General features: G+C 35.6%; 2 protein-coding genes across 2 annotated transcripts; both read left to right on the forward strand.

Annotated features, from left to right (window-relative positions):
- The first annotated feature begins 337 nt into the window (after positions 1 to 337).
- LOC105259222 lies at positions 338 to 3,982 on the forward strand. Its single transcript, XM_011271044.3, has 5 exons — positions 338 to 524; positions 763 to 834; positions 3,030 to 3,152; positions 3,500 to 3,601; positions 3,700 to 3,982. The coding sequence occupies exons 2-5, from the start codon at positions 763 to 765 to the stop codon at positions 3,775 to 3,777; spliced, it is 375 nt and encodes a 124-aa protein (XP_011269346.1). The 5' UTR covers positions 338 to 524; the 3' UTR covers positions 3,778 to 3,982.
- Positions 3,983 to 6,747: 2,765 nt separating this feature from the next.
- On the forward strand, positions 6,748 to 27,232 carry LOC105259220 (zinc finger CCCH domain-containing protein 13). The gene is made up of 8 exons (XM_011271042.3): positions 6,748 to 7,095; positions 15,696 to 15,742; positions 18,603 to 18,733; positions 19,773 to 19,988; positions 22,685 to 23,364; positions 23,502 to 23,701; positions 23,774 to 23,942; positions 24,325 to 27,232. Exons 2-8 carry the CDS (start codon positions 15,703 to 15,705, stop codon positions 26,156 to 26,158), a joined length of 3,270 nt encoding a protein of 1,089 aa, XP_011269344.2. The 5' UTR covers positions 6,748 to 7,095; positions 15,696 to 15,702; the 3' UTR covers positions 26,159 to 27,232.
- Positions 27,233 to 27,663: the final 431 nt, after the last annotated feature.

The raw sequence follows: 27,663 nt of genomic DNA on the forward strand, positions 1-27,663 counted from the left end.
GTTTTATGCAAAAATTTCAAATATAAGAGAAAAAATAAGAATAAACATAATTGCTTAGACTTTCTTCTATTCGGAGAGAGATAAGAAAAAGAGCAAATACATTACAATGGTTCAAGTACAATGGTTACGAATATTTTCACGGGTGTTAGACCACGAGACAACGATTGTGTAAGAACAGAATCTCTGCTGCATCACAGGGGAACATCCCTCCTTCCATCGCTCTGGGATCTTCTCTTTCTCCGTTCGTCTGATGTGGGAGCCCCAAGAAAGAGAGACTCTCAAGAATCCCCCCTTTTTCTTGATCGAAGTCTAAAGCCATATATATACCACCACTTCGTAGAACAATCCTTTGAGAAAGATACTTTGGAAGTAGCATCGCCTTGCGAACCTAAAACACTTGGGATAAGTCATCACCTTTCGTAAGTGCAGTGCACGGAAAACTGGAAAGACAAGGAACACGAAAAGATAAATGATCACCACGCAGTACGATACTGCGGATTAAGGAGACCAGCTTTTTCGAAAAGGTAGGCACCTGTGACTGTAATTCTCTATTTCATCTCTCGTTAACTTTTCGTTACTTTTTGTTCCTAAAAAAATATTCCATCGCAATGCCTTGAAATTATGTGACAGAGAAATTGACAAAGTAAATATATTAAGTATTTAAATTTCTCTTACACATATAAAATCAAAAAGGATTCTAATGTATTTTTTATAATTTTTTCCTAATTAATTATTTAGTACTTAAAGATCTTGCATTTTTAGATGATTTCGAGGTATCAAGTAGTCTGCGCTGTTTTGCTTTTTGGCGCGGTTTTAATCTATCAAACAATGGCGGTAAGTTAAAAGTTTTACATATTAAATTTCTCAATTCAAATCATCCCCTTCAAACCTGATAAATAATATCGTAAGAAATCTTTTCATAAACTAACAAAAAATTATATCCTCAAATGATTGTGTGCATGTGCGCAACATGTATGACATTGGTGGGAAGGTATTTCGTAAATACTTCACTTTTACAAAACTAGTACGTTGAATTAAAGCACCAAATTATTATTTTCATCGCAGCTTCCCACGATGTATCGCGTAACAATAACAGTGAACCATATCTGCACGCATCATCTTTTTCCAGGTGGTAACATTAAGTAATTCATTAATTAACCTATGTTACGCGGACGTGCTTTCTCGCTGGCATACGAAATACCTTGTTAGGTAAAGTCGCCCAAAAGCACTTTAACTCATGAATACTTTCATCATTTCAAGATTCTGAATAAACACTGAACTTTCAATATCGTGTAATAGTTAAAGAAAATTTGCCGCGTAAACTTTTTCTTATTTTAGTATCACGAATAATCGTAGAGAATTCATACATATTTTTATAAAATATTAAAATATTAAAATATCAAAATAAAATATGACATATCCTACTATATTAATAAATTTGAATAAAAAATAATGTACGAACATCCAGATTCGCTGTATTCAATATTGCAGTTAAAAGACATATTTCACCGGAAACGACAACCGTGGAACCGATGAAAATCGGGATAGAAAATAATAAGCTAAGAAACACAGCTTCAATGCCGCGAGGCTAACAAACGGAAAGATAAGATACTTAATTAATTTCAGCTCGCGTAGTATCCTGCTTCCACGCGACTAATGCATCTTTCACCACATTATTTTACAGCGCGATAAAATAATTATTTATGTTTACGAGTAAAATTTAATGTTTAAGACATATTTTTTTTCATATCACGTAATAATTTTCATCAAAACAAGATATAATTATAAATTCTACTACATCCAGTAAAAATTAAAGTATACAAAAGCTCGATGAAAAGAAAATACATGTATGTATTTTCTTTTCATCGAGCTTTTGTATACTTTAATTTTTACTACTTGCATACTACGTACATGCTTTAATTTTTGCACATGTTAAGCTTTACAAGTAAAAAACACAGTATAATGGAAATGGATCCTTTCGATGCCGTTTTCTTTTTAAGCGTTAGAATCATCTATTAAATTCGATGCGAAGAAAGAAGGGATATGGATCATATATCTGCATACATACACGTGAAATCGTAAACAAGAGATCGTATACAAAGCCGCAGAGATGCGCATCCGCTTGGGAGGAACAATGTAACCCAACTTCCGGTCAGACATTGGCACGTGCACGCACTGAAGGGTCTCGAGCCGGCGCGTTGTGTGTTGCAATCGCCTCTTTATTCCTTCTCGTTTTGACTGATGGTCAATTGCGAAAAAGATCGCGCCCTCTTTCTAAGCTCGATGTAAAATACAGAAAAGGACTGCACCTTAATTAATGTCATTTGATAGTGTTCATTAATTGTAGATATTGATTGCAAACAAATTATATTTGTATAATAATATGATAATATTTACTCCAAAAAGTGCACATAAACATAATCATTATCTTATTAAAACTTATATAAAATAGAATGTGAAATTAAATAGACCATTATACATAAAAGGCAATAATCAAAGGATATATATTATTATATATTCATTACGTGCTGCGAGCTATTAATAATAAAATAATTAAATTTATGTGAAATAGATATATAATATATAAATAGATATATATTATATAAAATTTATTGACATATATAAATTTTATGGCTCAATGTGCGTGCTCGCGTTAAAGAAAGAGGAAATACAATTTATGGCGCGTATCCTCATTCGTGCCACATTCCATTGTCGAGATGATACATGTTGAAATGTATTGTTATTTGTTCCAACGAAACAATAACGGCGGCTATGTGATTATGCTACTCCAAGTTTCACTATTTTCGCTAATTGTTTCGACGCAATCATTGAAATTTGCAATGGAAATTGGTACGCAAATACAATCCACGAAAATGATGTAATCGTTGCGCGATAGAATAAAATTATAACAACATATGTTTAAATGTTAACAAAAGTTTTTCTCTGGAAAATGGCTTTCAAGTCTATTAATAACAACTTTATAAAAATCATGGTTATTTATAACACGCATAATCATTGGTGCATTGCAGCAAGTGGACGGTTATACACCTGGCGTGGACTATCCAATTTACAACTCGGTGCCGTTCGGACTCGCGTTTACCTGTGGAGGAAAGTTACCTGGATATTATGCCGATCCCGAAGCCAGATGTCAGGTGTGTCCATATGGTCACCGAACATAGTCTCATTTCAATAATCGAGATTATTCAAATGTGTATACGCACACGTGCATACCATCATATTCCTATCTGTTGAACTCGTTAATAAATATAAGAGCGAGCTCGTATAACAGATCATTCTTAAACAAACAATTTACAAGCTATTTTAAAAATTTAAGTATAAAATGTTAATTGTAGATTATTTTAAGACATATAATTTTCTTTTGTGCGCTCGCAAGTTTAAAACATGAGAAGATTATGAGAATTTATTTATTTGGAGAAAATTGTAAAATTTGTTATAATCTAATAATTGAAAAAAAATAGATATTGATATTTGATTCAAGGTATGGCATTGGTGCTTGCCAAATGGACGTCAATTTAGTTTCCTCTGCCCAAATGGTACAGTCTTTAGCCAAACAACTCGCGTTTGTGACTGGTGGTTCAAGGTATAAGCGTATAAAATATTTGACATAGATATTGCTTTCTTAAAGATAATTATTTTTAATTGACTTTAATTCTCTTCATTATATTTTTGACACTGTAGGTTGACTGCAGCGATTCACCGAGACTTTACGGCAACAACGATGAACTTTATAGAGATGTGAATGGAAACAAGATCTAACAACTCCTATATTTTAATTAATAGTTGATTGTGTACATTAATAAATTTTTTATACATAATTTTTCGCGAGCACAACGCTATCCAAGGTACTATTCATATTCTACGAAATATGTACTGCGTACTGAATTCCTAGTTTGCCGATGCAGGAAAGTAACAAGGATGTCTGCTTTATTTATCGCTGTTAAATAAAATAGAATTTGCTCAAAAAGAATTAAAAATTTCTTGTAGCTATATAAAATGAATGCTAATGTTTTTTAAGAAATATCTTTTTTTTAGAAACATATGTTTTTGCTTCCTAGTTACATGCTAAATATGAAACTTTCGAGGATTGTTAATCTCATATATACATAGATGTAGTATATAAAGAAATTATAAATTAATTACCACACAATTTCTATTTAAAAAAATAGCAAATTAATTGTAATTAAAGAAGCGCTATTTAGAGCATTAAATAAAATTCACGTCGGGCAATTTCTTGGCATGATTGGACAATAGAAAGTGAGAGCTCGTCGTGGCTGACCAGGCGAACCCCACCCTCTTCTCTATCTTTCTCCCTCAGATACTAACTTCGACACTTATTGCTACACTTTTCTATTTGCGTTTTGCATGCGTGTCTCGTTACGCGAAACAGCTTTTCATCTTGTTTCGCAATTTTGTCTCACCTATCCAAGAATGCACTTAACTTTACAGCACGTTCGTGCATCATGTTTTAAAGATCGACACAACTTTTACCGTTATCAATGAAGATTTATCAGATTCGATTATAAAGTCTTCCGCATAAAAACATATATTTATAGAACTCCAAGGATAACATGATAAATACTCTCCTAACTGATCTTATAAACATGATGATAATAAAAGTGAAGAAGAAATTAAGTGGAGAAGAAATTAATCGGCTTTTATGATTTCCCTTTCGATCTGAGGAGATAAGGAAATCACAAAGAAAACTGAAAAATAATAAAATACAGATATATAACATAAGATTTATATATGTTAAGATATAAAACCGCGAATGCGCGTGATTTCTGACATTTTATATATCAGAAATAATATAACGCTCTGGCATCGAATAAGTCAAATAAAGCTGCATTCATAAAAATCATTAAGGATGGCAATCTTTCAATGACAAAATACAAAAAAATCAAAAAAATACTAAACCTGATTCCGTATATTCGACCTTTCACGCGAAGAAAGATCACATTCGCGAGCAAATGTCGAGTCTTAAAAAGAGGAAAAAGAGAAAATGAAGAAAATGAAAAATGACGTCCTTGGTTATCGATAAAGGAAGACAGGATTCGTTGACCTCTTAAAAGATTAAGAAAATGCCATGGATCTCGTATAATGAACAAAACCTGTGACACGAGGTCAGACACTCCTTTCTTTGTAGTAAACAGGATCCACCTCACTTAACCAATTATTGATGAGATCCTTTCAAGTATATACAATTAAAGTTTATTTTAATATTTATATTTCATTTACTAATTAACAATCATCTACTTTTTATCAAGAATTTATCCTTAACGAATAAATAAAGCTGTAAATATGTAAATTAAACTGCCAGAGTTTCCCTATTTAATTCATAAGGAAGGAATAAATTTTATGCAAATATAAATGTCTCAGAATAAAATAATATGGCCTTTTTTCGTCCATTATTGTGTAACCAATGCAATAAATTTTTCACAGTTATATGATGTAACATCGAGATATGATAATTCTTATAACCAGTTTCTAATGATTATTACGCTTCCCACATATAATACGAAGGGGAAAATCTTCCCACGTATAACGCAATTGACGTATCGCTATTTTCTTCAAATGTCATTAGAAGTCTATGATAAGTGACATATAAATCCTATGCTTAATGTCGTGTTAGCAGCGCTTTAATCCCATAGTCCACTGGAAGATCCGGTTACTTTCCTTGATATCGACGACAACATCCATTTGATCCGCGACCGTGATGATAATTTATTTTAAATCCAAGGAGATGAGAATCCATGTGTGTAATGTCTCTACGACTATTACGAAAGACTCGTCCGCGGAAGAAAACCAGCTTCCTACATTTCGCTAGGATTCATATGATATTTTTATCGATTTAAAAACTCGATTGAGACGCGTACATGTCATCTGTGCGACTATTTCTGGCATCTATTGTTAAGATATTAACGTTCGACGTTCCACTTTCACTCGACGCATCTCTGATTGATCTTTCGTATGTATATTCTTTGAAGTAGACAGGCTGAGTTTATTCGGTGACAGATGACGAAGGGATCGCGGCGAGCTTGAATCCCTGAAGGCAACGAAAGACCTTTGAGATCAAAGTCTCGATATTTGTTTCCATTTCATTTGATACACGCATATCACCTATTCATCATGACAATAGGTGTCGAACCGCTCGCGTTACAAATGTCATAAAAATTTAAGTGTGCTCAATTTGACCGATTCCATCCACTCCCATTTATCATTCAATTAAACCTGGATATCACAAAGTTCGAACATAACAGTGACACTTAATACCTCGACCGTAATGGATCAACAATAGAAATCAAACGATCGCGGCTATAATCATATCCATATATATGTCATACCCGTGATAATTATACGTCATGACGGTTCGTTGCAAAACGGAGTCGGAGATTAATTCTGCCGCAGTGCGAGAACAAATATCATCGCACGCAGCAATGACCTTACCAATTCGATATCGAGCCCGCTTTCCGAGTGTGTATGTGTGTGTGCGGGTGCACACGTCTGTATGTTCTTCTCGTTCTGTCAGGTGGCGACGCAGGTGTCTGTCTCTCTACGTGTTGGGCCTATTCGCGGCGTGCGTGCCTTTCTCTCTCGACCTGGGGCCTCAAGTCTCCGGGAAGATTACGCCAATGCTCGGATCGGACCCCAAAGACGCCAATGCGCCGTTCGACTCCCTCCTTCGCCTTGTCGTCGGTCGTAGAAAGCTCTCAACCAGACGACGGTGGTCAGAGCACAACGCTCCTGCTGGTGGCTTTTCCACTTCCATCGTGCAGTCTTCTGGCCGGACCGGACGCCGCGATCTCGCCCCGCACCCGCACGAAAAGCCGTCTCGCGCGCGTATCGTTTTGTCCTGTCTCGTTTAATTTTCGCGGTCCCACCGAAAAAAAATCAAACGGCGAACATTTTCCCGGGGTATCCGTCACAGTTTAGCACGACGAAAAGTGCATCTGCCCGCTCTTGTTCTCGTAATACGCTAGAATATACCTGTGAATTTGCATTTCAAGTGCCAAGTCGATGTGAGGACGGTGGTTTCATGAGGAATTAGCGAAGAACTAGCGGAGCCGAGAGAGACAGGTTTGGTCCTCTTTTCATCCTTCGTTTAATTTTAAATACGCTATAAAATATTAATTGTATTTTCCGCTCTCCCAAGAGCTGCATAGTCGAGAAAATGGAGCAATTTTACAAAAACGCGAACTTCGATCGTTCTCCATTTCGAAGTAAGGCTTTCGCGGCTCTCGCGATCTTGCGAAATCTGCATAGTGTTAAATCGTTCGTTCAATCTCCCGGTGAAACGCACCATGTGTATACGTGTTTTATTAATTTCAAGCGCGCAATATTAAAGTTTGTTTCATATCTGTATACGCGTTTTGCTATTAAAAAGAAAGCGAAGCGCCGCGATGTTTCGACGAACTTAATGAAATTTATGTTACCTCACCGACCCTAATCACAGTGTTTATTTAGAAAGAGTTCTCAGCTTCTGCCCGCGGTCAGAATATCATTGTTCTCTTGCGACAGTTCATGTAAGTTGGCCCGGGGAAATAGCCTTAGGAGAGAAATCTTTCGAAAATCCAAAGAATAAAAGATACAAAAGATTTGAAAACATTATTTGTGCCTGATATTTTTACTCATTTTACATATTTAATTATACAAATATAACAATCTCTGCTTATTTCTGTCTACTTAAAAAAAACTGACACGCGTATGGTGAACACGAGTCATCCGAGTGAATCGAAGAAAGAATCTACAAAAACGCGAGCATTAAACCGAGCCGCTTCGGAGATCGCAATAAAGGCAGGACTTTCGCTGCTCGTCGCATCCTGTGAGTCTTCCTGCTCGATCGTTTTTTGCATCACGATAGCGAGATGATAATGAGAGCGAACTGGTTTTATCATCGAATTTGTCATATCCGATTTTCCACTGAACCGATGAGAGCGAAATCAACGGAGCCGCACGAAGTGCAGTCTAAAAAAAATAGCGCAATATCCTAGATCCTTTTACGCGATATTTTCCATCGCGAGTAATCGAGCGATTGCGTTCTCCAGCAGAGTCACGAATTTCTAATCTGCTCGTCGAGAATCGCGAGTAACGAGAAGAGAGTTCGTTCAGCTTAAAGAGAGACGTATACTCGATCACGCCGCACACGTGCATGTACCTTCACACATGCAACGGCACGCACGCATCGGGCACGCACGATGCACTCGCTCCACGAATCTTATTCCCGATGGAAACTTTCGTCGGTCTTATGGTAATTTATTCGTATTTATCACAGCACAGGAAATAAATCATACGCTACTGCCATGAAATTGCGAGAAAAGTTTTTTCGTCGACGAAAGATCTTGAAGATAAATGGACGACTGAAATGATTAGCTAATTTAGGCGATTGCATAATTAATCCATGAAAAAATCATAGAAAGGTAAAGATTTTCAAACGCTAACAATCTCTCTATCGTCAATCTGTGTGATAAAATACGATTGAGATGATAAATATAAAGACCTCACTGATTTGTTTAAAACAAGACATTCCGCGAATGAGATTTAATTTTCAATCAAGTCGTAATAGATCGCTACGATTCTTATCGCACATTTATCTAAATCGAGAATTCATTTCGCGCGTATGCGCAAGTTGCCACAATCGACCACTTCATCGATTGGGCGGAATAAGTTTTCCGTAACCTCGACGGTACCAATCGGCCGTTCTCTCTTTCCTCGCCTCTCTTTTACTCGTATAATTCATCGTCTCGCTTCGTCCAACGCGTTCTAACGCGTCCACCACGTTCACTTTCAATCGGTGGATTCCGCGAGGCGATTGTATACACGTTCGAAAGTGAATTTAATTTGCGAGAGAAGCGCGTTAGACGAGACACGCCTTGCCAGCTCTTCCTAATGAAATTCGTTCATTTTTCTCAATTCCTTCGACCAATTCTTGCATTCAAAATGGCGATCTTCGTCGCATCTCTCGAGAAAATTGCTCGATTTCAATTACTAAAATTAAAACCTCATCGCCAGAATTGATGATATTTTAATCAACTTTCCAACGTTTGTTCAACTCGCGTAGACTCTTCCTATTCCTGTAAGGATCTTTAGGTATCCATATGCGTCTTCTCGTAATCATTTCGGACTCACAAGGGGCAGGACCGATACTCGCGAGAATTTTCGCCACGAGAACGTCGTCTCTCGTTATGTAATTAAAAAAGTTTCATAATCATGCGGTCGGCCCATTTTCTCGGCGCGTCGAAGGATCGACGAGGGAGGAAGGGTGCAGCAACAGCAGCGACACGTGGTCCCCCCGATGTGGCGTTTGCAGGATCTTTTTCATAAACAATATTGCACAGCTCCACAGCGTTACGACATAATCCATGTCCGCCGTCGCGAGCAAGCGCGAGCGACGGTCGGCTTTCTCCCGATACGCCGGCGGAAAAATAAACCAACGACTTGGCCATAATCGAACGCCCGGATAGTTTTGCGATCCGCGCGATTTGCGACGACGGCGACGGAGCGAGCGAAATTCCATTCCGATCCATCATTAGTGCCAGACAAATTTGCGCTAAAAGGGCACGACGATTAACGGAGAAGATATACACTTGCGTCTAAATAGTAAAAAAAAAGTGTGCTGAAAAAATATAATATATAACGGTAAAATATCTTTCCCATTTAATGTATTTAACGCACTATCGCAGTATCTTTCAAATAATTGAACGGTTACAAAAGAGAATAATTAAAATTCTGATCGCGTGTGTTAATGATGACATAGATGGCTTAATTAAAGCCTCGTTAATTATTATCTTATATTTTCCAGCACACACACACACACACACACACACACACATCTCATTGTAAATAATCTCTTAGAAAATATAATTATATTGACGAAGAAGAGGATAAATAAACAATTAAGATGATAATCCGAGCAAAGATGTATGAGAATAACATGGAAATAAAAATAGAAATACGCACCTGAAGATATCGCTAATCATTAGTAAAGTAAAAAGTCATCATATTGATTCAAAGTAGAAAAAGCCAATATTCACGAGTTTAATGAATGCTTAATGAGAATGATTATTATATGTTAATAATCATTCTTTCTGTTTGATCGTTTTTTGCCACTTCGATTGTTTTAATAGATGGTGTCGTAGAAATTTGAGAAATGAATTGTTGATGTAACAGGCGAATCTTAATTGTTTGATAGAAATCAGACTTTTGAAAGCTCGTGACGTATTGCCCGAGGACAAAATGAAATTTGACCATCAGCACTTTCATAGAGTAAGAAAACCAGACCAGTGATCGAATGCGTCAACAAGCAAAAAGTATGTCACACCTTATTTGCGCGACATGTGATATTGCGCGAGTTTACTTTCGATAAATATATTTATGTTGTTATCAAAATGTGGCCGGTAAAAGTAATAAAATAATTTATAATTATTACTATACAAACGAGCGATACATATGCATATATTTTTATGAGACTTGTTATAACGACGTCTACTATTCGTAAAAGTTACATAAAAGTTACAAAAGTTACATATGTAAAAAGCTACAAAAAGCTACAATAACTTACATAAATTTATATATTTATATAACTTATATAAATTTATAGCGCGATAGGAAGTGCCATCGAAATGCTATAAAGCATCTCTTATATGGGTCTCCATTGATCTCATTGTGCTCCAACAAACAATTGTTCGCACGGAATAGGAAGAGCAGGAAGAAGATGATGGTGAAGCACCGGCTTCACGACACATTAATCGCGTTAATTATACACAAAGCACAGACCTCTCTTCTTAAGGGAGAAATTCGTAGGAGGATTCGAAACGCCGGATTCATCCAATTTTTTCCTCCGCCCGCTCTTAAATAATAACTTTCGAATAGTTTCGCCGGATATATCAAAATGATATCTACCACGCGTTATTAGCACCTCGCACTTATGTAAAAGTCTCGTAATGAAGCGTGCAGAATTATTAATCATGTTTATGTTATATTAATGCCTGATTCTTGAAATTGAATTGACGTATGTTGATGACAAACAAATGTCTAGTTTCTACCATGCATATTTAAAAAAATTTGCAAAATTTCATTTTTTTCAATAGTTATTATCTACATATTTTTATATTTGTTGTGTAGATCTTACACAATAAGTCAATAAAACGATGCGGATGATGCTTTACGGTCAAATAAGTTTTAATCTCAGCCAAGAGTGAAATTGTTTTTTCCGAAATCTCTCGTCTAAATCAATAAAAACAGCCAAAACATTTTTCGATTGAATCGACCGAATGACTTCTGAATCATTGCCCAAAACTGCAATTTCTAATAAAAATTAAGATATGCTTTGCTAATGTATTTGACTAATGACAAATTCGAAAACAACATTTTAAATGTCAAAATAGGAAAATAGAATTTTACAGTTGATAATATTTTAATCAAAATAACAATTAATTAAGAACATGAAATATCACATTATTGCGCAAGCAATCGATTTATAATAAATAAGCTTGACTTTTTTAGTCTGATCATTGGAGTATGCGAAACTTCGTTGATGTGGATATTAGAAACTAATTTACGATATACCACTACAACTAAAAGCTGTACGCGTATATTTACTCGTTAAACTTGTTTTCCTGCGAGAAAAAAGTTTTTTATATTTTCTTTATACATAAATTAATAATTAAATTGTAATTAATAATTAAATATGTTATTTACAAATAATATAACATTAACGAAATATACACCCTTGCAGAAAAATAACTTACAAAAAATTATTTAAAAATTTCTAAATTCTAATAGGAGAAATCCTTCTAGCATTAGAACGGAAGCTTGGAAACGCGATATATTGGCGAGATAGAACGAAAATTATAGAACGTTAAGAAAATCTAGCAGTTCATGGAAAATTCATAGCAAAATTAAAAATTCAAAATGAATAAAGCTTCATAATAGAATCTCTTCCTGTTTATCAAATAAAAAAAAATAAAGATATATTTTATCAAAATAATTTTATAAATTTAACTGCTTACAAATTCAACTTTTCTAATTTAATTTACTCTTTTACTTAGCGTTAAGAAATGCGAAAGAATTCTGATTTATTCTGATAGTAGCATTACAAACTTTGTTTTCCACTCTACTTATTATACTTTAACACTCTCGAATGTAGAGATCATTCTATATAGACGTTTTTTACATTTAAACATAAAACGATCTAGTTTATTGCTTTATTTAAACATGAAGCCATAAATCATTCGCAAATATATATTCGCAAAAAAAAAAGTCAAACTCGATTCTGGCGATGCATGTTTACTTCACTTTGAACACAGCTGTGCAGAATTTCGTTTTGCTTCTATCTCTGGAAAAATCTCGATGCGGCCCTGGCGCTCGTCCAAACAAGTTCAACGTTTCATATTCAACTACTGTAGCAATCTACATAATTTACGAAAGATATTTCTTGTGCACACGCACGATCAACAGCTCCCGTTGCGATTATTAACATTTGCTCTGCATATGTTTGTCTTACACAATTGCACACTTTCTACCTACAAGGCAAGCGATGCTTATAACTATTGTAACGGATACCCTACGTGCAATGGCATAATATGATATGAAAATTACAATAGCGAGAAGCGTTATGTTCATGATCGATCCATTGATTTGACGAATCACGATAAATATTTCAAACTGATCTGCTTCAAGATCTATCCCATCGATGCTCGTTATGTGTCTGACTTAATCTGGTTTAGTTCACTGTTTTATACGAAAGTGGGCAAAACTTCTTGCAATAAGATCAATAATTTTTCCAAAACTTTCGTTATTTTATTGCAAAAAATGTCAATCATCATTCATCCTTTTATTAGAAATTTTTGCAGAACAATAAAAGTTAGATAGTAAGACTATGTCCATAAAATACATTTGTATCTTGGTTTGTCGTGATATTCAGCTTCTAAATGTCAATCACCAGCTAATTATGTAAATTACGTCTTATCTATATAGTTTTTTCCATTATTATATTTACAGTACATATAATATATATAATCTATGTATACAATCTTATTTTATTTCTGTGTGTAAATCACAGCAATTTTCGTTAATGAGAAAAAAATGATATTCTCGAAAAATAATGAAAATTTCCACATCAATCTTTCGCAACTTGCAACATGTAATTAACACATCATTTAATTAACGTTTTTCTCATCGCATTGCATTCGACATCAGTAACATAGTTTTTCTTGATTATCGATTAATTTAATACGCCTCGAAGCGAACATTCGAATAGCACGTAGGAAATGAAAGCCTGTTATTTCGGCATACTGTGCTTTTGAAGGCTATCGAGTTTTGTAACCACACCTTAACGCAACGCTCATTCGAAAAATTTTATTTGACACAACTGCAAAAACGAATATAAAAGTGTTATATAAATTATTGTAAAATAGAAATAAAATAACTAACTCAGAATTGCAAATATTGCTCTCTGAATGTTATTGCTTATTTTATAAGAATATTTGTTCTCTTTCAATAATTCTATCTTAAATTATTCAAGTAAAGGATTGAGAAAATCTTTCAGAAATTTTTCACTATATAAGATTGATTTCACTCGCCAAGATTGATTTAAGACGTCCGATGATCAAGTGCCTCATCGTACGAGCTATCACTTCCGGTGACCTTTAGTGAGCATGGATGACCGTTATTCGTATGTCGTAACATAACGTAATTTACCGTAAGATAATGTTATGCGAGTAACGCATTCCGCACACAACTCGACAAAGAAGATATCTCAACATTCCGTCGAGAAAAATGTTAAATATGTGAAAAGCAACGGATGCACTTGTATCTCTCTCTTATTTTTCACATAATGCATAAACTAAAATCTTTTTGCACTATGATATTTCTTTCTTCGGCTTATATGTTTTTTTCTTCGCCAATGTGCATCAGTAATAATCATAAATATAATAGATAAAGATTGTAAATGTTGTGATGAAAAATCAGATAAATAATAATAAATTATATTATTTATTACGAAACGCAGTAATATTTTGCTGAGCAAAAGTATGCACATCTATTAATATTCATAGATATCGTTAAGATGCGGGTTTTCGCAGCTTCCGGATATAATTAATCTTTAATCTGAGGAAGGGATGTTTCCCATGCTGCTTGAGAACTTGTTCGCGTTGTGACACGAACATGGGGAACAATTATAAAAACTTGTGTAACCGAATAATGTAGTCTTGTATAGTTTTTTGCCAGTGGGGGAAGCATCCTCTCTCTTTCTTTCCTACTTTTACAGAAACGATAAGAATCTGTCTGAGAACTAGAGCGCGATAGCGCACTTAATTAATGCGAGCATGTACGCGGTGCACTGCGTGCGATTGGCTCGAGCGTTCCACATTTCTGTGCGGAAATTGAGAAGAACGTGCACGGAATCGCGTGTGTGTACGCTTGAAAATCACATGCTGCCTTTCTGCTTAATTAAAGGCGATAGATCGGAATTAAATTCTGTTGTGCATTTTGCTTAAATCATTATGTTGGATTCATTTATATAATCAAGATGCATTGTATGTATATAGGGTGATCTGTTATATTTATTGTCGAGAGTATCAAACTTATCAGATTCACTGATTCAAATCTCATTAATCAATAAACAAATCATACAAATTTTAATAAGTACATAATTAAGTAATATATATAAATCGATGTAAATGCAAATAATTACATCAAGTTCATAAAATTGATAATCTAATTTAACGCTGAAAGGTTGCAAAATTACTTTCACTAGACAAAATAAAAGAAATAAATTTTAAAAAAGTGATGCCAGTATGTGGTATAAATTAACAACAGTGATTGATAGTCCGATAAATAAATGTCATCTACGAAATAATTTAAAATAGAGAGAAAATATGAAGAATATTTTTTTTAACTTCTTAAATAAATAAATTTTACAAGTAAATTGCGTGTATCTATGTATGTGATGTATAAGAACCATGTACAAAATTTAAAAATTCTAATGCAAAAAAATTCAAAGATTGAGAAAGCATACAAATCCGATATTTCTATCAAGAATACAATACCTATTGCAATATATACTCGTGTGATTATCTAGCGTAATGTGTTATTGAATCAACAGACATTATCATTATTATCGCATCAAGAATCTCTTCCGAAAGATTTCCCTAAGCAAATGCGTGCGCTGCAAAAGTACACCCTCTAGTAATTAGACATTCGCAATTGCTACTACAAAGTCACACCCGATATTACGTGATCGCGCATTTATATAACACTCGCATTATCCTTGCATTATATGGTTAGCAGTGGTGACAGCACAGAGAAAGTTCCTATCCATTCCCATATGCTCAAGCACCTCTACAATCTACGGCTACAGTGCTAAGATTCTTTGCTTTGATTATGTTCGCCATTTACAGTGTCGTACGATTGACTTTCAACACTCTAAAAAATTTGACCGATATTTTACAAATAGAAATTTTTTCATCTCTCACGATTGCGTAAAAAAAAAATAATAGCAAGAGGATATCAATGGAGATAATAATGGAATTTTAGTAATTTAAGTCTTATATGAGAGATTTACTCTTTTCTTTTATTCTGCATCAAATGATTCAATTTTTTAATATCTTAACACATCTTTTAAAATAATGTACAGACTATTCCAGCAGCCAACACGATTAATTTATTATTTTTTACAGTGCCAACATGCGGGAGAAACGATGGCTGCTGCTGCTCGCTCTGTACGGTAAGTATAGTTTCTGGAGGATGATTCTTCGTTTCTCGACGATCGTGTTTCCCCAATACTAAGCGGAGCTTGTCAGCGGGACTTTTACTCGATTTCTACTATTTCTTGAAATCCTGTTTGTGCCGCTCCGTAAAAGAAAGAATCTCCCTTTGTCCATCTCGCGAGTCCCCCTTGTGTCTTTAGTATTTTTGGACTTTTCACGGCCGTAGTGGAATGTCGAAGGGGCAGTGGACGACCTTCTACACCTGGGAATTTTAAATCGCGCACGTAGATCGATTCTCACCGCAATTCCTCTGTGCAATACAAAACAACGACTACTTTCCACGACGAGCGCATTACGTGTATGTGTCTATGATGGATAATTTAAAAAAAATTAAATCTCTCAATATCAAAACTGAAGAGAACGAGATTGAATATTTGAAAGTATATTTATAATTTAAAAGTATAATTACAATTTAATTGTAAGATAAAATATTTCTCTCTTATTTTGCTTAAATGTCAATCGTTAATGTTAATAAAAAGCTTACAAGAAAGTTTTGAAAGTTTCGAGTTTTATGGATCGTTCATTAAAAAGTACCGAATGCAAAGACTGAACACTGAATTGTCAAGTGAGGCAAGTTTCTTATTAATTTCTTTCACCTTACATCAAACACATATTTAGTATTCGTCCTGCGATCACGGCCGTATGTAATTCGCAAAAGCATTTTACAAAGAGGTTCCACGAAGAAAGGGGGACCTGTTGTGAATGTCAAGAGAACCATTTTCTTTGTCTCGCCGTGAGACATGTGACGAATAATCTTAAGAGAAATATATTCGGTAAAACGAATATTAATATCAATCATTTTATTTCGATAATAAAAAATTCAAATCTAGTAAAAATAAAAAATTTCGTAAGATTTAATGTAGCGGAAAAGATTATTTTGCGATTGCTTACGGCATAGTGCAAATGAGTATCACTATCGACTTCTTTCCCATTTATTAATATCCATTAAAACAGTTAAATCAATCATTATTAGCATTTAAAATGTTTCCTAATATTTTCTGCTTTTCACGAAAAACGTTTAATTCAAGATCTTTAAAATTTCGCTTTAAAATCACGGAATAATAAAAGACTGCTATTCTTACGACATCGTAAAAATTTTACGGTAATCATATGATGCTATATAAATTTTACGACGATAAAACTAATGTTTAATCATCATTATATCAGATGCAGTAATATATTTCGTAGCATCACAATTTCTCAATGAAAATCACCGATAAGGTACAAAAATATGATAAAAAAACATGGTCACGCCCTTCGAAGAAGGAAAATGTCAGGTCATTCCCATTCAATCGAGATTCCGCATCGCCGAGAGACAATTGGATGGAGCAATTTATTTATATGCGGATACAGAGAGAAAGAGAGAGAGAGAAGAGAAGAGGTGTAATAGTAACAACGATGATTTCGTCATGAAAACAGATTTACCATAACTATGCATGGAAAGAGAGCACGCCCACATTAACATTTCCCACAAACGGAATGCGAGAATTCTCATAATTCATTTTTATACAATGTCGGGGCTTGTGCAGCACGATTTCTTATCGATCGCGTAGCCTGGAAAAGTATGATTCCGTTATACGATCGGTCTATTGTGCACATTTTCAACATCACTTTCGAGGACATCCACTTTCCGGTCCATAAGGCCGCATTCACGCAGCCCTAATCGAGGCGCACGAACACGTTTTTCCGCATGTATGCACACCATATTCGAGAAATTAGAGTGTCGAAAATAACGGGAATGAGGGACATAAAATGATCGTAAAAATAATGATTAGCATTAGAAAAATGTTTACACGTTACTTGCTTGTAATTATTTCTTCATTTTAAATATTTGTTAATTAATCCGATAAAGTATGTAGCATTTATTAGTTCTTGCTTCTCTTTCTTCGAAAAACGTACCAGCGTGTTGATCGAATATATTCTTACATGAATTATTGATTACATTCATGCATATAAAAGATATGCGACCTCGGAAAGTAAAATGTAAAAAAGCGAGAAACAATATTTACCTTAATCACACTTTACAAACTGTCCTTACGTCTCAATTTCCTTAGCTATTAGCTTTCAAAACAACCTTGAACTACTTCAAAATAGTTACAAATATAATTCAGTAACAAAATTTACGGAATCTAATAATTGGAAATAGCCATTAGAAATTTCAATTTTTTCGCTCATTTTAGATAATTAAATATTAACATAATATAATACAATATAAAAAATAAAAGAATAAAAATAAAAGAAAAATAATTTTTAAAAAATGAGAAAAAGAGAGAAAGAAAGAGAAAAATAATATAAATTAGACGAAAAAATAAATAAATAAGAAAAAATTAAAAAACAGATTAAACATTCATGATGTATATATATTGATTGTAGATTTGTAGATTGATATAATATATTATAAGCTTATTATGTTAACACATATATGGTTCAGTATGATTTACAAATCAACGAAATATGGAAAGGAAACGATCAATAGACAGCCTTGATCCGTTTAAGAACAATTACCCAACCGAATGCACTCGCTCTCGGCGAGAGAAAATTACAACACTTATGTTAGATTCTCACAACGCTTCACGTCCACGTTTTGCAACGCCGACGCTTCTCCATGTTTTACGTAATCCGTGGATGCGTAGTGGCCTTTTTCCTTAATGTATCAGACAGCTCATAGAGAACTATTCGTCGATACTATTCAGGCAGCCTAAGCAAATTATATTTATACTTCGAATCGATTTGTAATTATTCAGTCATGGCGCCAATCTTAAATTCTTAAGTCAAAGTTCTCGACAACGAGATTGGTCTATTGTTTTATATTTGTAGGAATATTATTGGCCCACGCGGTCTGCGCAGCACTCAAGACCAGACCGAAATTCAAAATTGCGACAACCTCCACGACGACGACCACAACTGAGGAGCCTCACGTGGAGGAAAATGAAAATGCAAATTCGGAGGTATAAAAAACTACCATATTTATAATAGCTCACAAAAGAGTAAGGTCGTTAATTCCAATAGTCCTATAAACTCGAATTTTAATTAAGATTTACGCTCGATCGATTTAACTTCATTATACAATTCTATATCCGCGATTGAAGTTGATAAATTCAATGAATTCAATTTATGACACTATAAATATTTCATTATTACTTAAAATTTCGTATTAAAGAACCAATTAAATCGACATTGTGCCCAATTCTGATGCTAGATGTAGCAATGTTATTCACGTAACGCATGCGAAATACAATTCGTTTGTCATTGAATGTTGTAAAACCGATTCCACAGTTACTATGAACATTATGTATGTATCAAACAAGTTCTGATTTCGCAAAACAGCGCTTCTTTGTGTATAAAAAAGGAATCTCGCGATATATGTATGTATATACGATACGAGTGCAGCAAATAAATTAATCGCTAATTAAACATCTTGCACAGGGTAGCTGCTTTCTGACAAGATAATGATAAGATGAACATCGTACATCGTAATCTAAATAATAAAAACATCACTGTATGTTGCATAAATTTAATTTGATCGGTTCATCAGTATCTGTATCTGCGGAGGCGTCGAAACACTTCGATTAATTTATGCCGGCGTCAAATTAATTAACGTTAAACTCAGACGCGCGCGACGAGTTCACCTTCGCACACAAACGAGACATCAAATGTGACATCATCAAATCGAACTCATCGTTAAACGTTATTGCACGGCGGCTTCTTGGAGCGTAAAATAACTTTTCTATCAGATACTAGTCTGTCGGACGTGAGGGCTTTTCCGTCTACGATGTACGGAAATTGTTATTATGACAAAATCGAATCGATTTCCTCGTATTTCCTGCAGAGAATGAAAGCTATTTTCATAAAATATGACATACAGGCATAAGTTTACATATTAATGTCTTCAAACTTTCGAAATACTCAAGCCTGTTAATTTTGTAAGATTAAGAAATGAAAAGTTGGAAGTCTCTTTTAGAAAAATTGTAACATTTATTCTTCCAGACGACAACTGTCGCGATCGAAACAAACGGGACGACAGGACACACTCTAACAGGAATTCCGCAAATCGATTACATATGGGACCCAAATCTACCGCGCGAGTTAAATGGCTATAATCTCAGTGATTATCCATTCTATAATAGTATACCCGAGGACATTGACTTCAAATGCGACGGCTTACATGACGGATTCTACGCCAGCGTGCCGCACAAATGCCAGGTAATTAATTTAATGACACTTATGTTGTAAAAATAATCAGCAATATCAGCGTTTCTCACATGTTTCTTTAGAAATAAAAAAGAAAAATATACACAATCGTAGTGTGCGATTTTACAAATGTCAAAGGATGCCTATTACACCAAACGACAATCTGACCAAAATCCATTTTTTAAAGCTTTACCACTATTATTTTGTAATCAGAAATATAATTAGAAACGAATGACAAACTAGAATTATTTTTTGGCAAAAAAACTGATGCTGTCAACGTTAACCGCAGTGACAGGAAAGTTAGTGTTGCCCGAATAAATTCAAAGAAAAGATCTATTTGATACGGCGATGTCTCTGTCGCGTAATAAGCAGGTGTCAATGATCTGAGAGCGTTACCTCGAGTTTATTGACGTTTCTAACGTCGATGAAAAACAATAATCACGATCCGATTTGTACCAATAATAGTATTTACGAAGAACTTGATTGATAAGCATCGACACCGACGCGAGCAGCCATGAACGAAAGCGAATTCTCGAACGAGATGCGAATGCAAAAAATGCGTATCGATTGAGCACACTTTTACCAATCATCGCTGAGAGCGATCGTTTCACCGTGAATCCTGGCATGACGGGATCGGCCTGAAAAACGACCAATTGAGAAATCAGTTGCAACGACGCAAATTTATTTGCCTCGTTTGAACAGACTCGAACTATTCTTCCGATGCAATTACGATATACAAACGAGTGGCAATTATTGCAATATACGTATAAAAGGAACAAGCGTAGGCGAAATCTGACGTAATATTCATTATATAAAATCAAGAGAAGATTAATTGTTTATCCTAACTTAAATCATCGATGACAAATTCTATAATGATACATTCGCATAGACTAATGTAGGCTATTTCGATGATGGTCAACACGAGTTTATAACAAGTATAATAACATATATTATAGTTGTGCACTCTCTAATTCATGCTATGATAGAATGATCGATATTTTCGAAAATTGTCGAATAATCGGTAAATATATCGCGTTGGTTATAAGCAACGGGGCAATATGAGTAGAAATCGATATCGAAAGTGAAAAATATTTTACCGGCCGCAATAACAAGGTCGCCGTGGAAGAGAACTTTCGTGGTTCGCTACGCTTCCCGTCCCTGACCGTTCTGCGATTCACGTGCGCGCGAAAATCCTACGATTGTGAAAGCGAAGGATTGCAAAGCAGCCTCTTTTCGACTCGGCTTGATCATCTCTTATCGATCATTTTCACGGGGCTGTAGAGCGAACGTACTATTGTCATGCAAATACCGTAAGCAAGATTCGCCGGCCGAGACGCGTGTGACTAAAAAAAAAAAAAGACGTCGAAAAGACAATTTACATCGTTGTGCAGCTTACAAAGGATTTGTCGCGGAAGAGAAATTGGGAAATGAGCAATTAATTTGCTGTGCCGGCTTCCTGCCAGGAAATCACTCGTGATCGCTTAGATTATTTTCTGATCTTTCTCGTAACTCCGAGCGGATTTACAATTGTAATGTCCTAGTGATTAATGTTTCCAAGCCTGAACGATATAAAGATCGTTGTAACGTCTACGAGTTAACTTAAAGTTTGTTAAGTTATTAACAAAACTAAGGATATGAAAAATTATACGGAAGAACTTGACAAATAAGAAGAAACGTTCTGAATAATTCTAACATCAGTTCTAATGCAAATAACCGCAATTTGTTCTCAGCATTCGGCATAAAGCAAGTTCTGACAAACATTTTACCAACTTTCCACCATAAATTCTTCACAGAGTTGAAACCGAGAACCAGAATTTCCCGAGAGAATTGATGCTTCGTATAAAATAAATTTCGCCGAAAAATTTTATCAAATATTTAATAAAATGTATTCTTAATAATGCAGCTAAAAGATAAATTGGGATAGGGATATATTTTTAACACAAGTTTTATATAATGACTTTAACTATACTGAAATTATTCTATACCGCACGAAGCTCATTAAACACACGATTAGGCATTCAATGATCGTCTGACATTTACATGGTGAGTTGAGTAAGATTCATGATCTATTATTGAAGAAGATTAGCAGCTAGACGCTTCTTTTTACGAGAATCTCAGTGAAACGGTGTCGAACGCTTACCGAAAGGATGTGCTCTGAATGATTCTAGATAATTCCCCAGATAATTCACTGATGTTTGTATGTTCCAGATAATACGGCGAGCCCTCGCACATTAACAACTCCTTTTTTTCTCTGTCTTTCTTTTTCTCATATCGCAGGATGCACATTTATATGACTCGATGCAATTATTTACTGTCGCACACATATAACCGTCGTGTGAAAGCTACGTGATGGCGTGCGGTAAGATCGTTCGCGTTTGTTCGCGGTGAAAAGTGTGCTAAATTGTCATGCCGACGTTTCTTTATGAAGAAGATGTAACAAAAGTCGGGAGTAAAAGTCGCGAATAAAAATGGAAAAAAAAAAACGTCTTCAAAAATCTCGAGAATCTGACATGTGGCGCCAATTCGTCGCCCACTTTCACTCATCGATCGATACGATTTCATAAACATCCGTCCATCCATCATAATTTATTTCGCCGATCTTAACGATCGTCGTTATAATTAATACGAAGCTAATTTTAGAAATCAGTTGATAATGACCGGCGTGTCACGCAATCATTCTTATATCTTGCTTGAATCTCTTTTCCAAGGTCTACCATCACTGTCTCTTTGGTACTCGCTACGACTTCCTGTGCGCCAATTTCACAGCATTCGACCAGAAGACCTTCATCTGTCACTTCGTATCCGAGGTCGATTGCGCCAACTCTAAGAAATACTGGCACAGAAACGATGCGCTTTATCAAGCTATCACGACTACGACTACTACTACGACCACCGTGGCGCCGGTTACCGTATCAACCAGTCGACCGGCTGTACGCGATCGAATTCCACCCAGGAGAAGACCACCAGCGAGAAGGAGACCCTACGATTACTACGAGGAAGACTATTACGACGACGAGTACGGTCGTCCGTCGCGAGATTTTGGTCGAGACGAATACGAGTACGAAGACTGGAAGTACAGGCGTGACAGGGATCGCGAATTCAGAGACCGTGATCGTGATCGCGACTTTCGGGAAAGAGATCCGCCATCGCGCAGCAGAGACGATAGAGAGCGAGATGCCACCAGAGATAGATATCTGGGTAGAGGCAACAGAAGAGATCCACCAAGATCGAGAGATCCGTTGGAGGATGATGACTTGAGACCGCGGGGAAGAAATCCAGATCAAGGAGTCAGAGCGGCGTCGAGGGAGGTCGATGATTTAGATGTGTACGATAGACGAACGGAATCGAGAAACAGAGATACCGATGATCGAAGATATTCCGATAAGAGGTGAGAGAGAAGCGTTGTTCGTCTCATCTGAAAAATCTCTGATATATATTTTACATGTGATAATATTTACATATGTCTTTTGATATCTCGTATTGTTTGAGTAACATTTACAAGATTTAATACGTTATTCACCCTAGGTATAGAGATGATTACGATGATAAGGAATCTGCAGCGCCTTCGGCGAGTGCTTCATCCAACGCGGAAGGGCTGGTAAAGCCAGCTGCGCCCAGCAGTTCGGTTTATGCAAGACCGAGAACACCGCCCAAGATTAGGCGACCTGTACCGCTCTCGGAGCAAGATAAATATGCATATAAAACCACTCCTGCACAACCAACAGGTAAAATTTATTTTTCTTGGAAAAATATTATTGAATCGCTGTTTTAAAAAAATAATAAAATTATAATTAAAGAGGAACCACGACGACGACCGGCAGATTTGACGGAGGATGATTATTACGATGAAGAAATAGAGGATGTTAGACCGATCAGAAGACCGCTCAGAAGAAGACCTTCATATAGAGACAGAGATAGAGACAGGGACAGAGATTTTTATGAAACTCGAGACAGAGATCGTTCCAGGTAAGATGACATTCACAATACCCTGCTACAGTTATATGTAATAAATTACTAATATAAGTTATATTCATATAAAAAGAGTTAAATTTAGAAAAATTAATGTATCATAAATTGATTGAATTGTAATATCATCAGCAATGAATCACGATAGTTATAAAAATATTTTAATAATGTAAATATCAATTCAATAACACCAAGATGGACATTCTTAATATATAATCATCGATATTTTTCCATTAAGTTCTAAAAAAATTTTAAAATTATTTATTAACTAAATGCGGTGATTGCAAAAATCAATTTATAAATCTTTAACGTGACCATTAATTTCACATTAATCATTAATTAACTAATAATTATTGATTATAGTAATTAATAATTTTTCTAGAACTCGTTATCATTCATCGCCGGAAGAAGTACGACCCAGAACACATCAGGATCGCTCCAGGGATCGTTATTATGATCGAGATAGGGATCGAGGTAGGGATAGATCTCCCGATCGTGGAAAAGATCGCGGTTCCGAGAGACCCTCGGATCGTGATCGAGGAAAATCGCAAGAGTCCGAAAGACTCTCAGATCGTGATCGAGGAAGATCGCAAGATCCCGAGAGATCCTCGGATCGCGATTTGCGCGGACGATTGCAAGATTCTGACAGGCAAGAACGACCACATTCGCCTCGGCTTCTTGACCGCGAAAGAGAATCCGAACGATCGCGATCGTCCTCGAGATCGAAGGATCTATCAGACGCCACTGAAGTATCCAAACGACCGAATTCGTACGATCGAACAACAGAGAAAACAACAACTACTACCACAACTACTACTACAACAACCTGCTTACCGGAACATCTTATTCATAAGTCCGAAATAGATGTCAAGGATGCGGTGACTGATCGATCGGAAAAGCCATCATATTCTGAACGACCATCCAGACCTACTCAGACCCAAAGCGATCGCGTTGCGAGTGATATTCAAGATTATCAGAGAAATTTGTCTGAGCAATCTCAGAGAACGTCTCAACAAACAGATTATCAAGACAGAGATCTGGAAAGTAAAAATGAACAGAGTCAGGTAACATATACGGATGAATACTTGTCGGAATATTACGATGAACCACTGGAAGATCCATCTCCGTCTCCTCCTCCACCTCGAACTGCCGTTCGAGTCGTAAAGAGGCCCTTCTTACCGTCTCGAGGTGGTAATCCTAATCCGAGAGGCTTGTCGCCAGTCGGTTCCAAAGCGCCGCATTCATCTAGAAGAGAGGAAGAAACAACTACTGATCATCAAAGCGCTGTAGACGAAAATGAGCATAAGACTTATTATGTACAAGAGGAACAAGAAGATGACAGAAACATCAATCATCAAGAATCACACCTGAAATCAGACAACAAACAGTACGATGCTTACAAATCCATTCAAAGTGATCAGAAGAAGCAACAGCAAGATGAATATGATAGCGCGATATTTAGACCTGTGTTACGAAGACCGGTCGAAAAACACAACGAAAAAGAGGAAGAAGAGGAAGTTTCAAGAACTCCGGAAGATCCATCAAATTTCTCCAAAGGATACTCCACTCAGAATCAATCTTACGATTTACGGAATCATCAAGATGAAAGTCTAACATCCAAGTGGACGGAGGATTATTCGAGTGACAAGTACGCGAATGCCGGCAACGTACAGACCAGTTCTCCGATTCGCAGTAAAGTCAGAGCCGAGACCACGCCGAACATCTATAGCTCGACGTACAAAAACGAGGACATGCCGGACCACCTGCCTTCGGGACCTGGCAATAATTACAGAGTCAAACAGAGAATCAACGAAGTAACGCATCGACTTCAGGATATCCCCGAGAGTGAATACGACGTTACTCTAAACGATGCCCTGACGCCGACCTTGATTCAGGAAACTAATTTACCAAGCGGATTCGTTCTACCTATTCATAGACAGCATCTGGGTAGAGACGCTGTGCTACAACCTTCCGAAAACAACTACAAACTGTCCAGGCCGATTAATCATCATCATCAGCAGCAGCAGCAGCAGCAGCAGCAGCAACAGCAGCATTCGCATCAACAGAAATCGTTCGTTCCGAGTCCTTCATTCCTGCCAACAAACAATAATAATGATCGAGCTCGAACGACGTATTACAGAACACCGGAAGCTATACAGGTCAATGGAGCGCAATACAGACAGCAGAGACAATGGCAAGACTACACCGTATATTGACAGATTATAATATCGAATGATGTATCGTATACGAAGGAGATTTGAAATTTTATCTTGTTTCACGAGCGACAAACGATTAATTTATACTGCCACCGATCGACTTACCTAGGAAAGGCACTTTTGTGAAAGAAATGCTGCTCACTTCTTTCTTTTATGAAACTGGCTTTCCGCAGACAGACACCGCGCGTTCGACACTTAGACTTGTTGTAATTAAAGATAATCAGTATCATTTGTTCCAAGACGTGCGACGTTTATCTCGACGCGTCGCATTGTTCCGAGGGTAGGAAATAATCTGTAAACGATTCAGTTAGTTACGCGATTCTGATCGCGAGGTTTCAAAATGATAAATTATTAATTAAAATTTAAAAATGAATAGAAATGAAAGAGACAGATTATATTATATGTAAATCATACCACGCTATTTCAAAAGGAAAGCATAATTTAAATATGGAATACAATGAGATATTAGTCATTCTGATACTTATCGATATTCATTATTATTCATGCATATCGCAATAAGAAATAAAAGCAGGATTAATGTTCAATAATCACATAGATAATTTGATCAATAATATTCTCCTCTTTCTTATTGCTAGTTGAAGAAATTCTATATGATTATATGATTATTAGATTCAATTGTATAATTATGTAAATGCTACAGAATAAGTTCGATGTTTCCTGCGAAGTAACGTGATACAGAAATTAAAGTTAAAACATGATATAATTTAATAATGATTTTTGCGATAATAATGCATTATTAATGATACTTGATCGAAATCGAAATCTTTATTGGAATGTTAGAGGTGCTGAAAACATTTATATAATATATATATAATTCTATTCTTCCTAATTCAAATAAACTTGTAAATAATTGTATGATTTTGTCCTATGTATATTCGTTATATACTGCAAGTTGCAATTCAAAATATAAATATGTTTCCCTGAAATACTGTATACATTAAATCCTATCGTGTTAAATTTGGATATTACTAGTAGATAAGTCTTCCTGAGCGTGTATCTTGTCTTAAAGCTATGTCGATATTTACGTATGATATAAAAGAGTGAGAAAATATACGTACCATTGTGTTATTCATTGTATTACACTGCCTTTCTTCATATATCTTAACACCAGCTGTAATACGTGAATATAAAAAATAATATCTAAAAATATTCAGTTGCAGAGAATTTTGAATACCTTTATTATTATAATACAAATGACATAAATTATACAACGGAATATCTGATACTACAAGAAACATTCATAGACATTATAAGACCGAGTCGAAAAATTTTGCAATCGTAGAGGCCACCAAATAATTTCATACTAAAGTTTCAAGCGACAATCTCTTTTTCCAGATAGCCTTAAATAACTGCTACTTACACTGCCTGTTAATGTGCGAGAAATATATATAGAGCAAAAATAATTATATATCGAACATTGGTATCAGTAACAATATGTAATATTTACATGAGAGAAAAATACTTCAAGATTAAATCGTTCATTG

The sequence above is a fragment of the Camponotus floridanus genome, unplaced genomic scaffold (assembly GCF_003227725.1).
Source record: "Camponotus floridanus strain SB8 unplaced genomic scaffold, Cflo_v7.5 scaffold121, whole genome shotgun sequence".
NCBI classification, from domain to species: domain Eukaryota; kingdom Metazoa; phylum Arthropoda; class Insecta; order Hymenoptera; family Formicidae; genus Camponotus; species Camponotus floridanus.

Bases quoted from the DNA above. Each gene is read 5' to 3' on its own strand.
- LOC105259222 (XM_011271044.3), top strand. From the start codon at position 763: ATGATTTCGAGGTATCAAGTAGTCTGCGCTGTTTTGCTTTTTGGCGCG. The intron at 835-3,029 runs GTAAGTTAAAAG...GGTGCATTGCAG, and splicing joins TAATCTATCAAACAATGGCG to CAAGTGGACGGTTATACACC. The intron at 3,602-3,699 runs GTATAAGCGTAT...TTGACACTGTAG, and splicing joins TTTGTGACTGGTGGTTCAAG to GTTGACTGCAGCGATTCACC.
- LOC105259220 (XM_011271042.3), top strand. From the start codon at position 15,703: ATGCGGGAGAAACGATGGCTGCTGCTGCTCGCTCTGTACG. The intron at 18,734-19,772 runs GTATAAAAAACT...TTATTCTTCCAG, and splicing joins ATGAAAATGCAAATTCGGAG to ACGACAACTGTCGCGATCGA. The intron at 23,943-24,324 runs GTAAGATGACAT...TAATTTTTCTAG, and splicing joins CGAGACAGAGATCGTTCCAG to AACTCGTTATCATTCATCGC.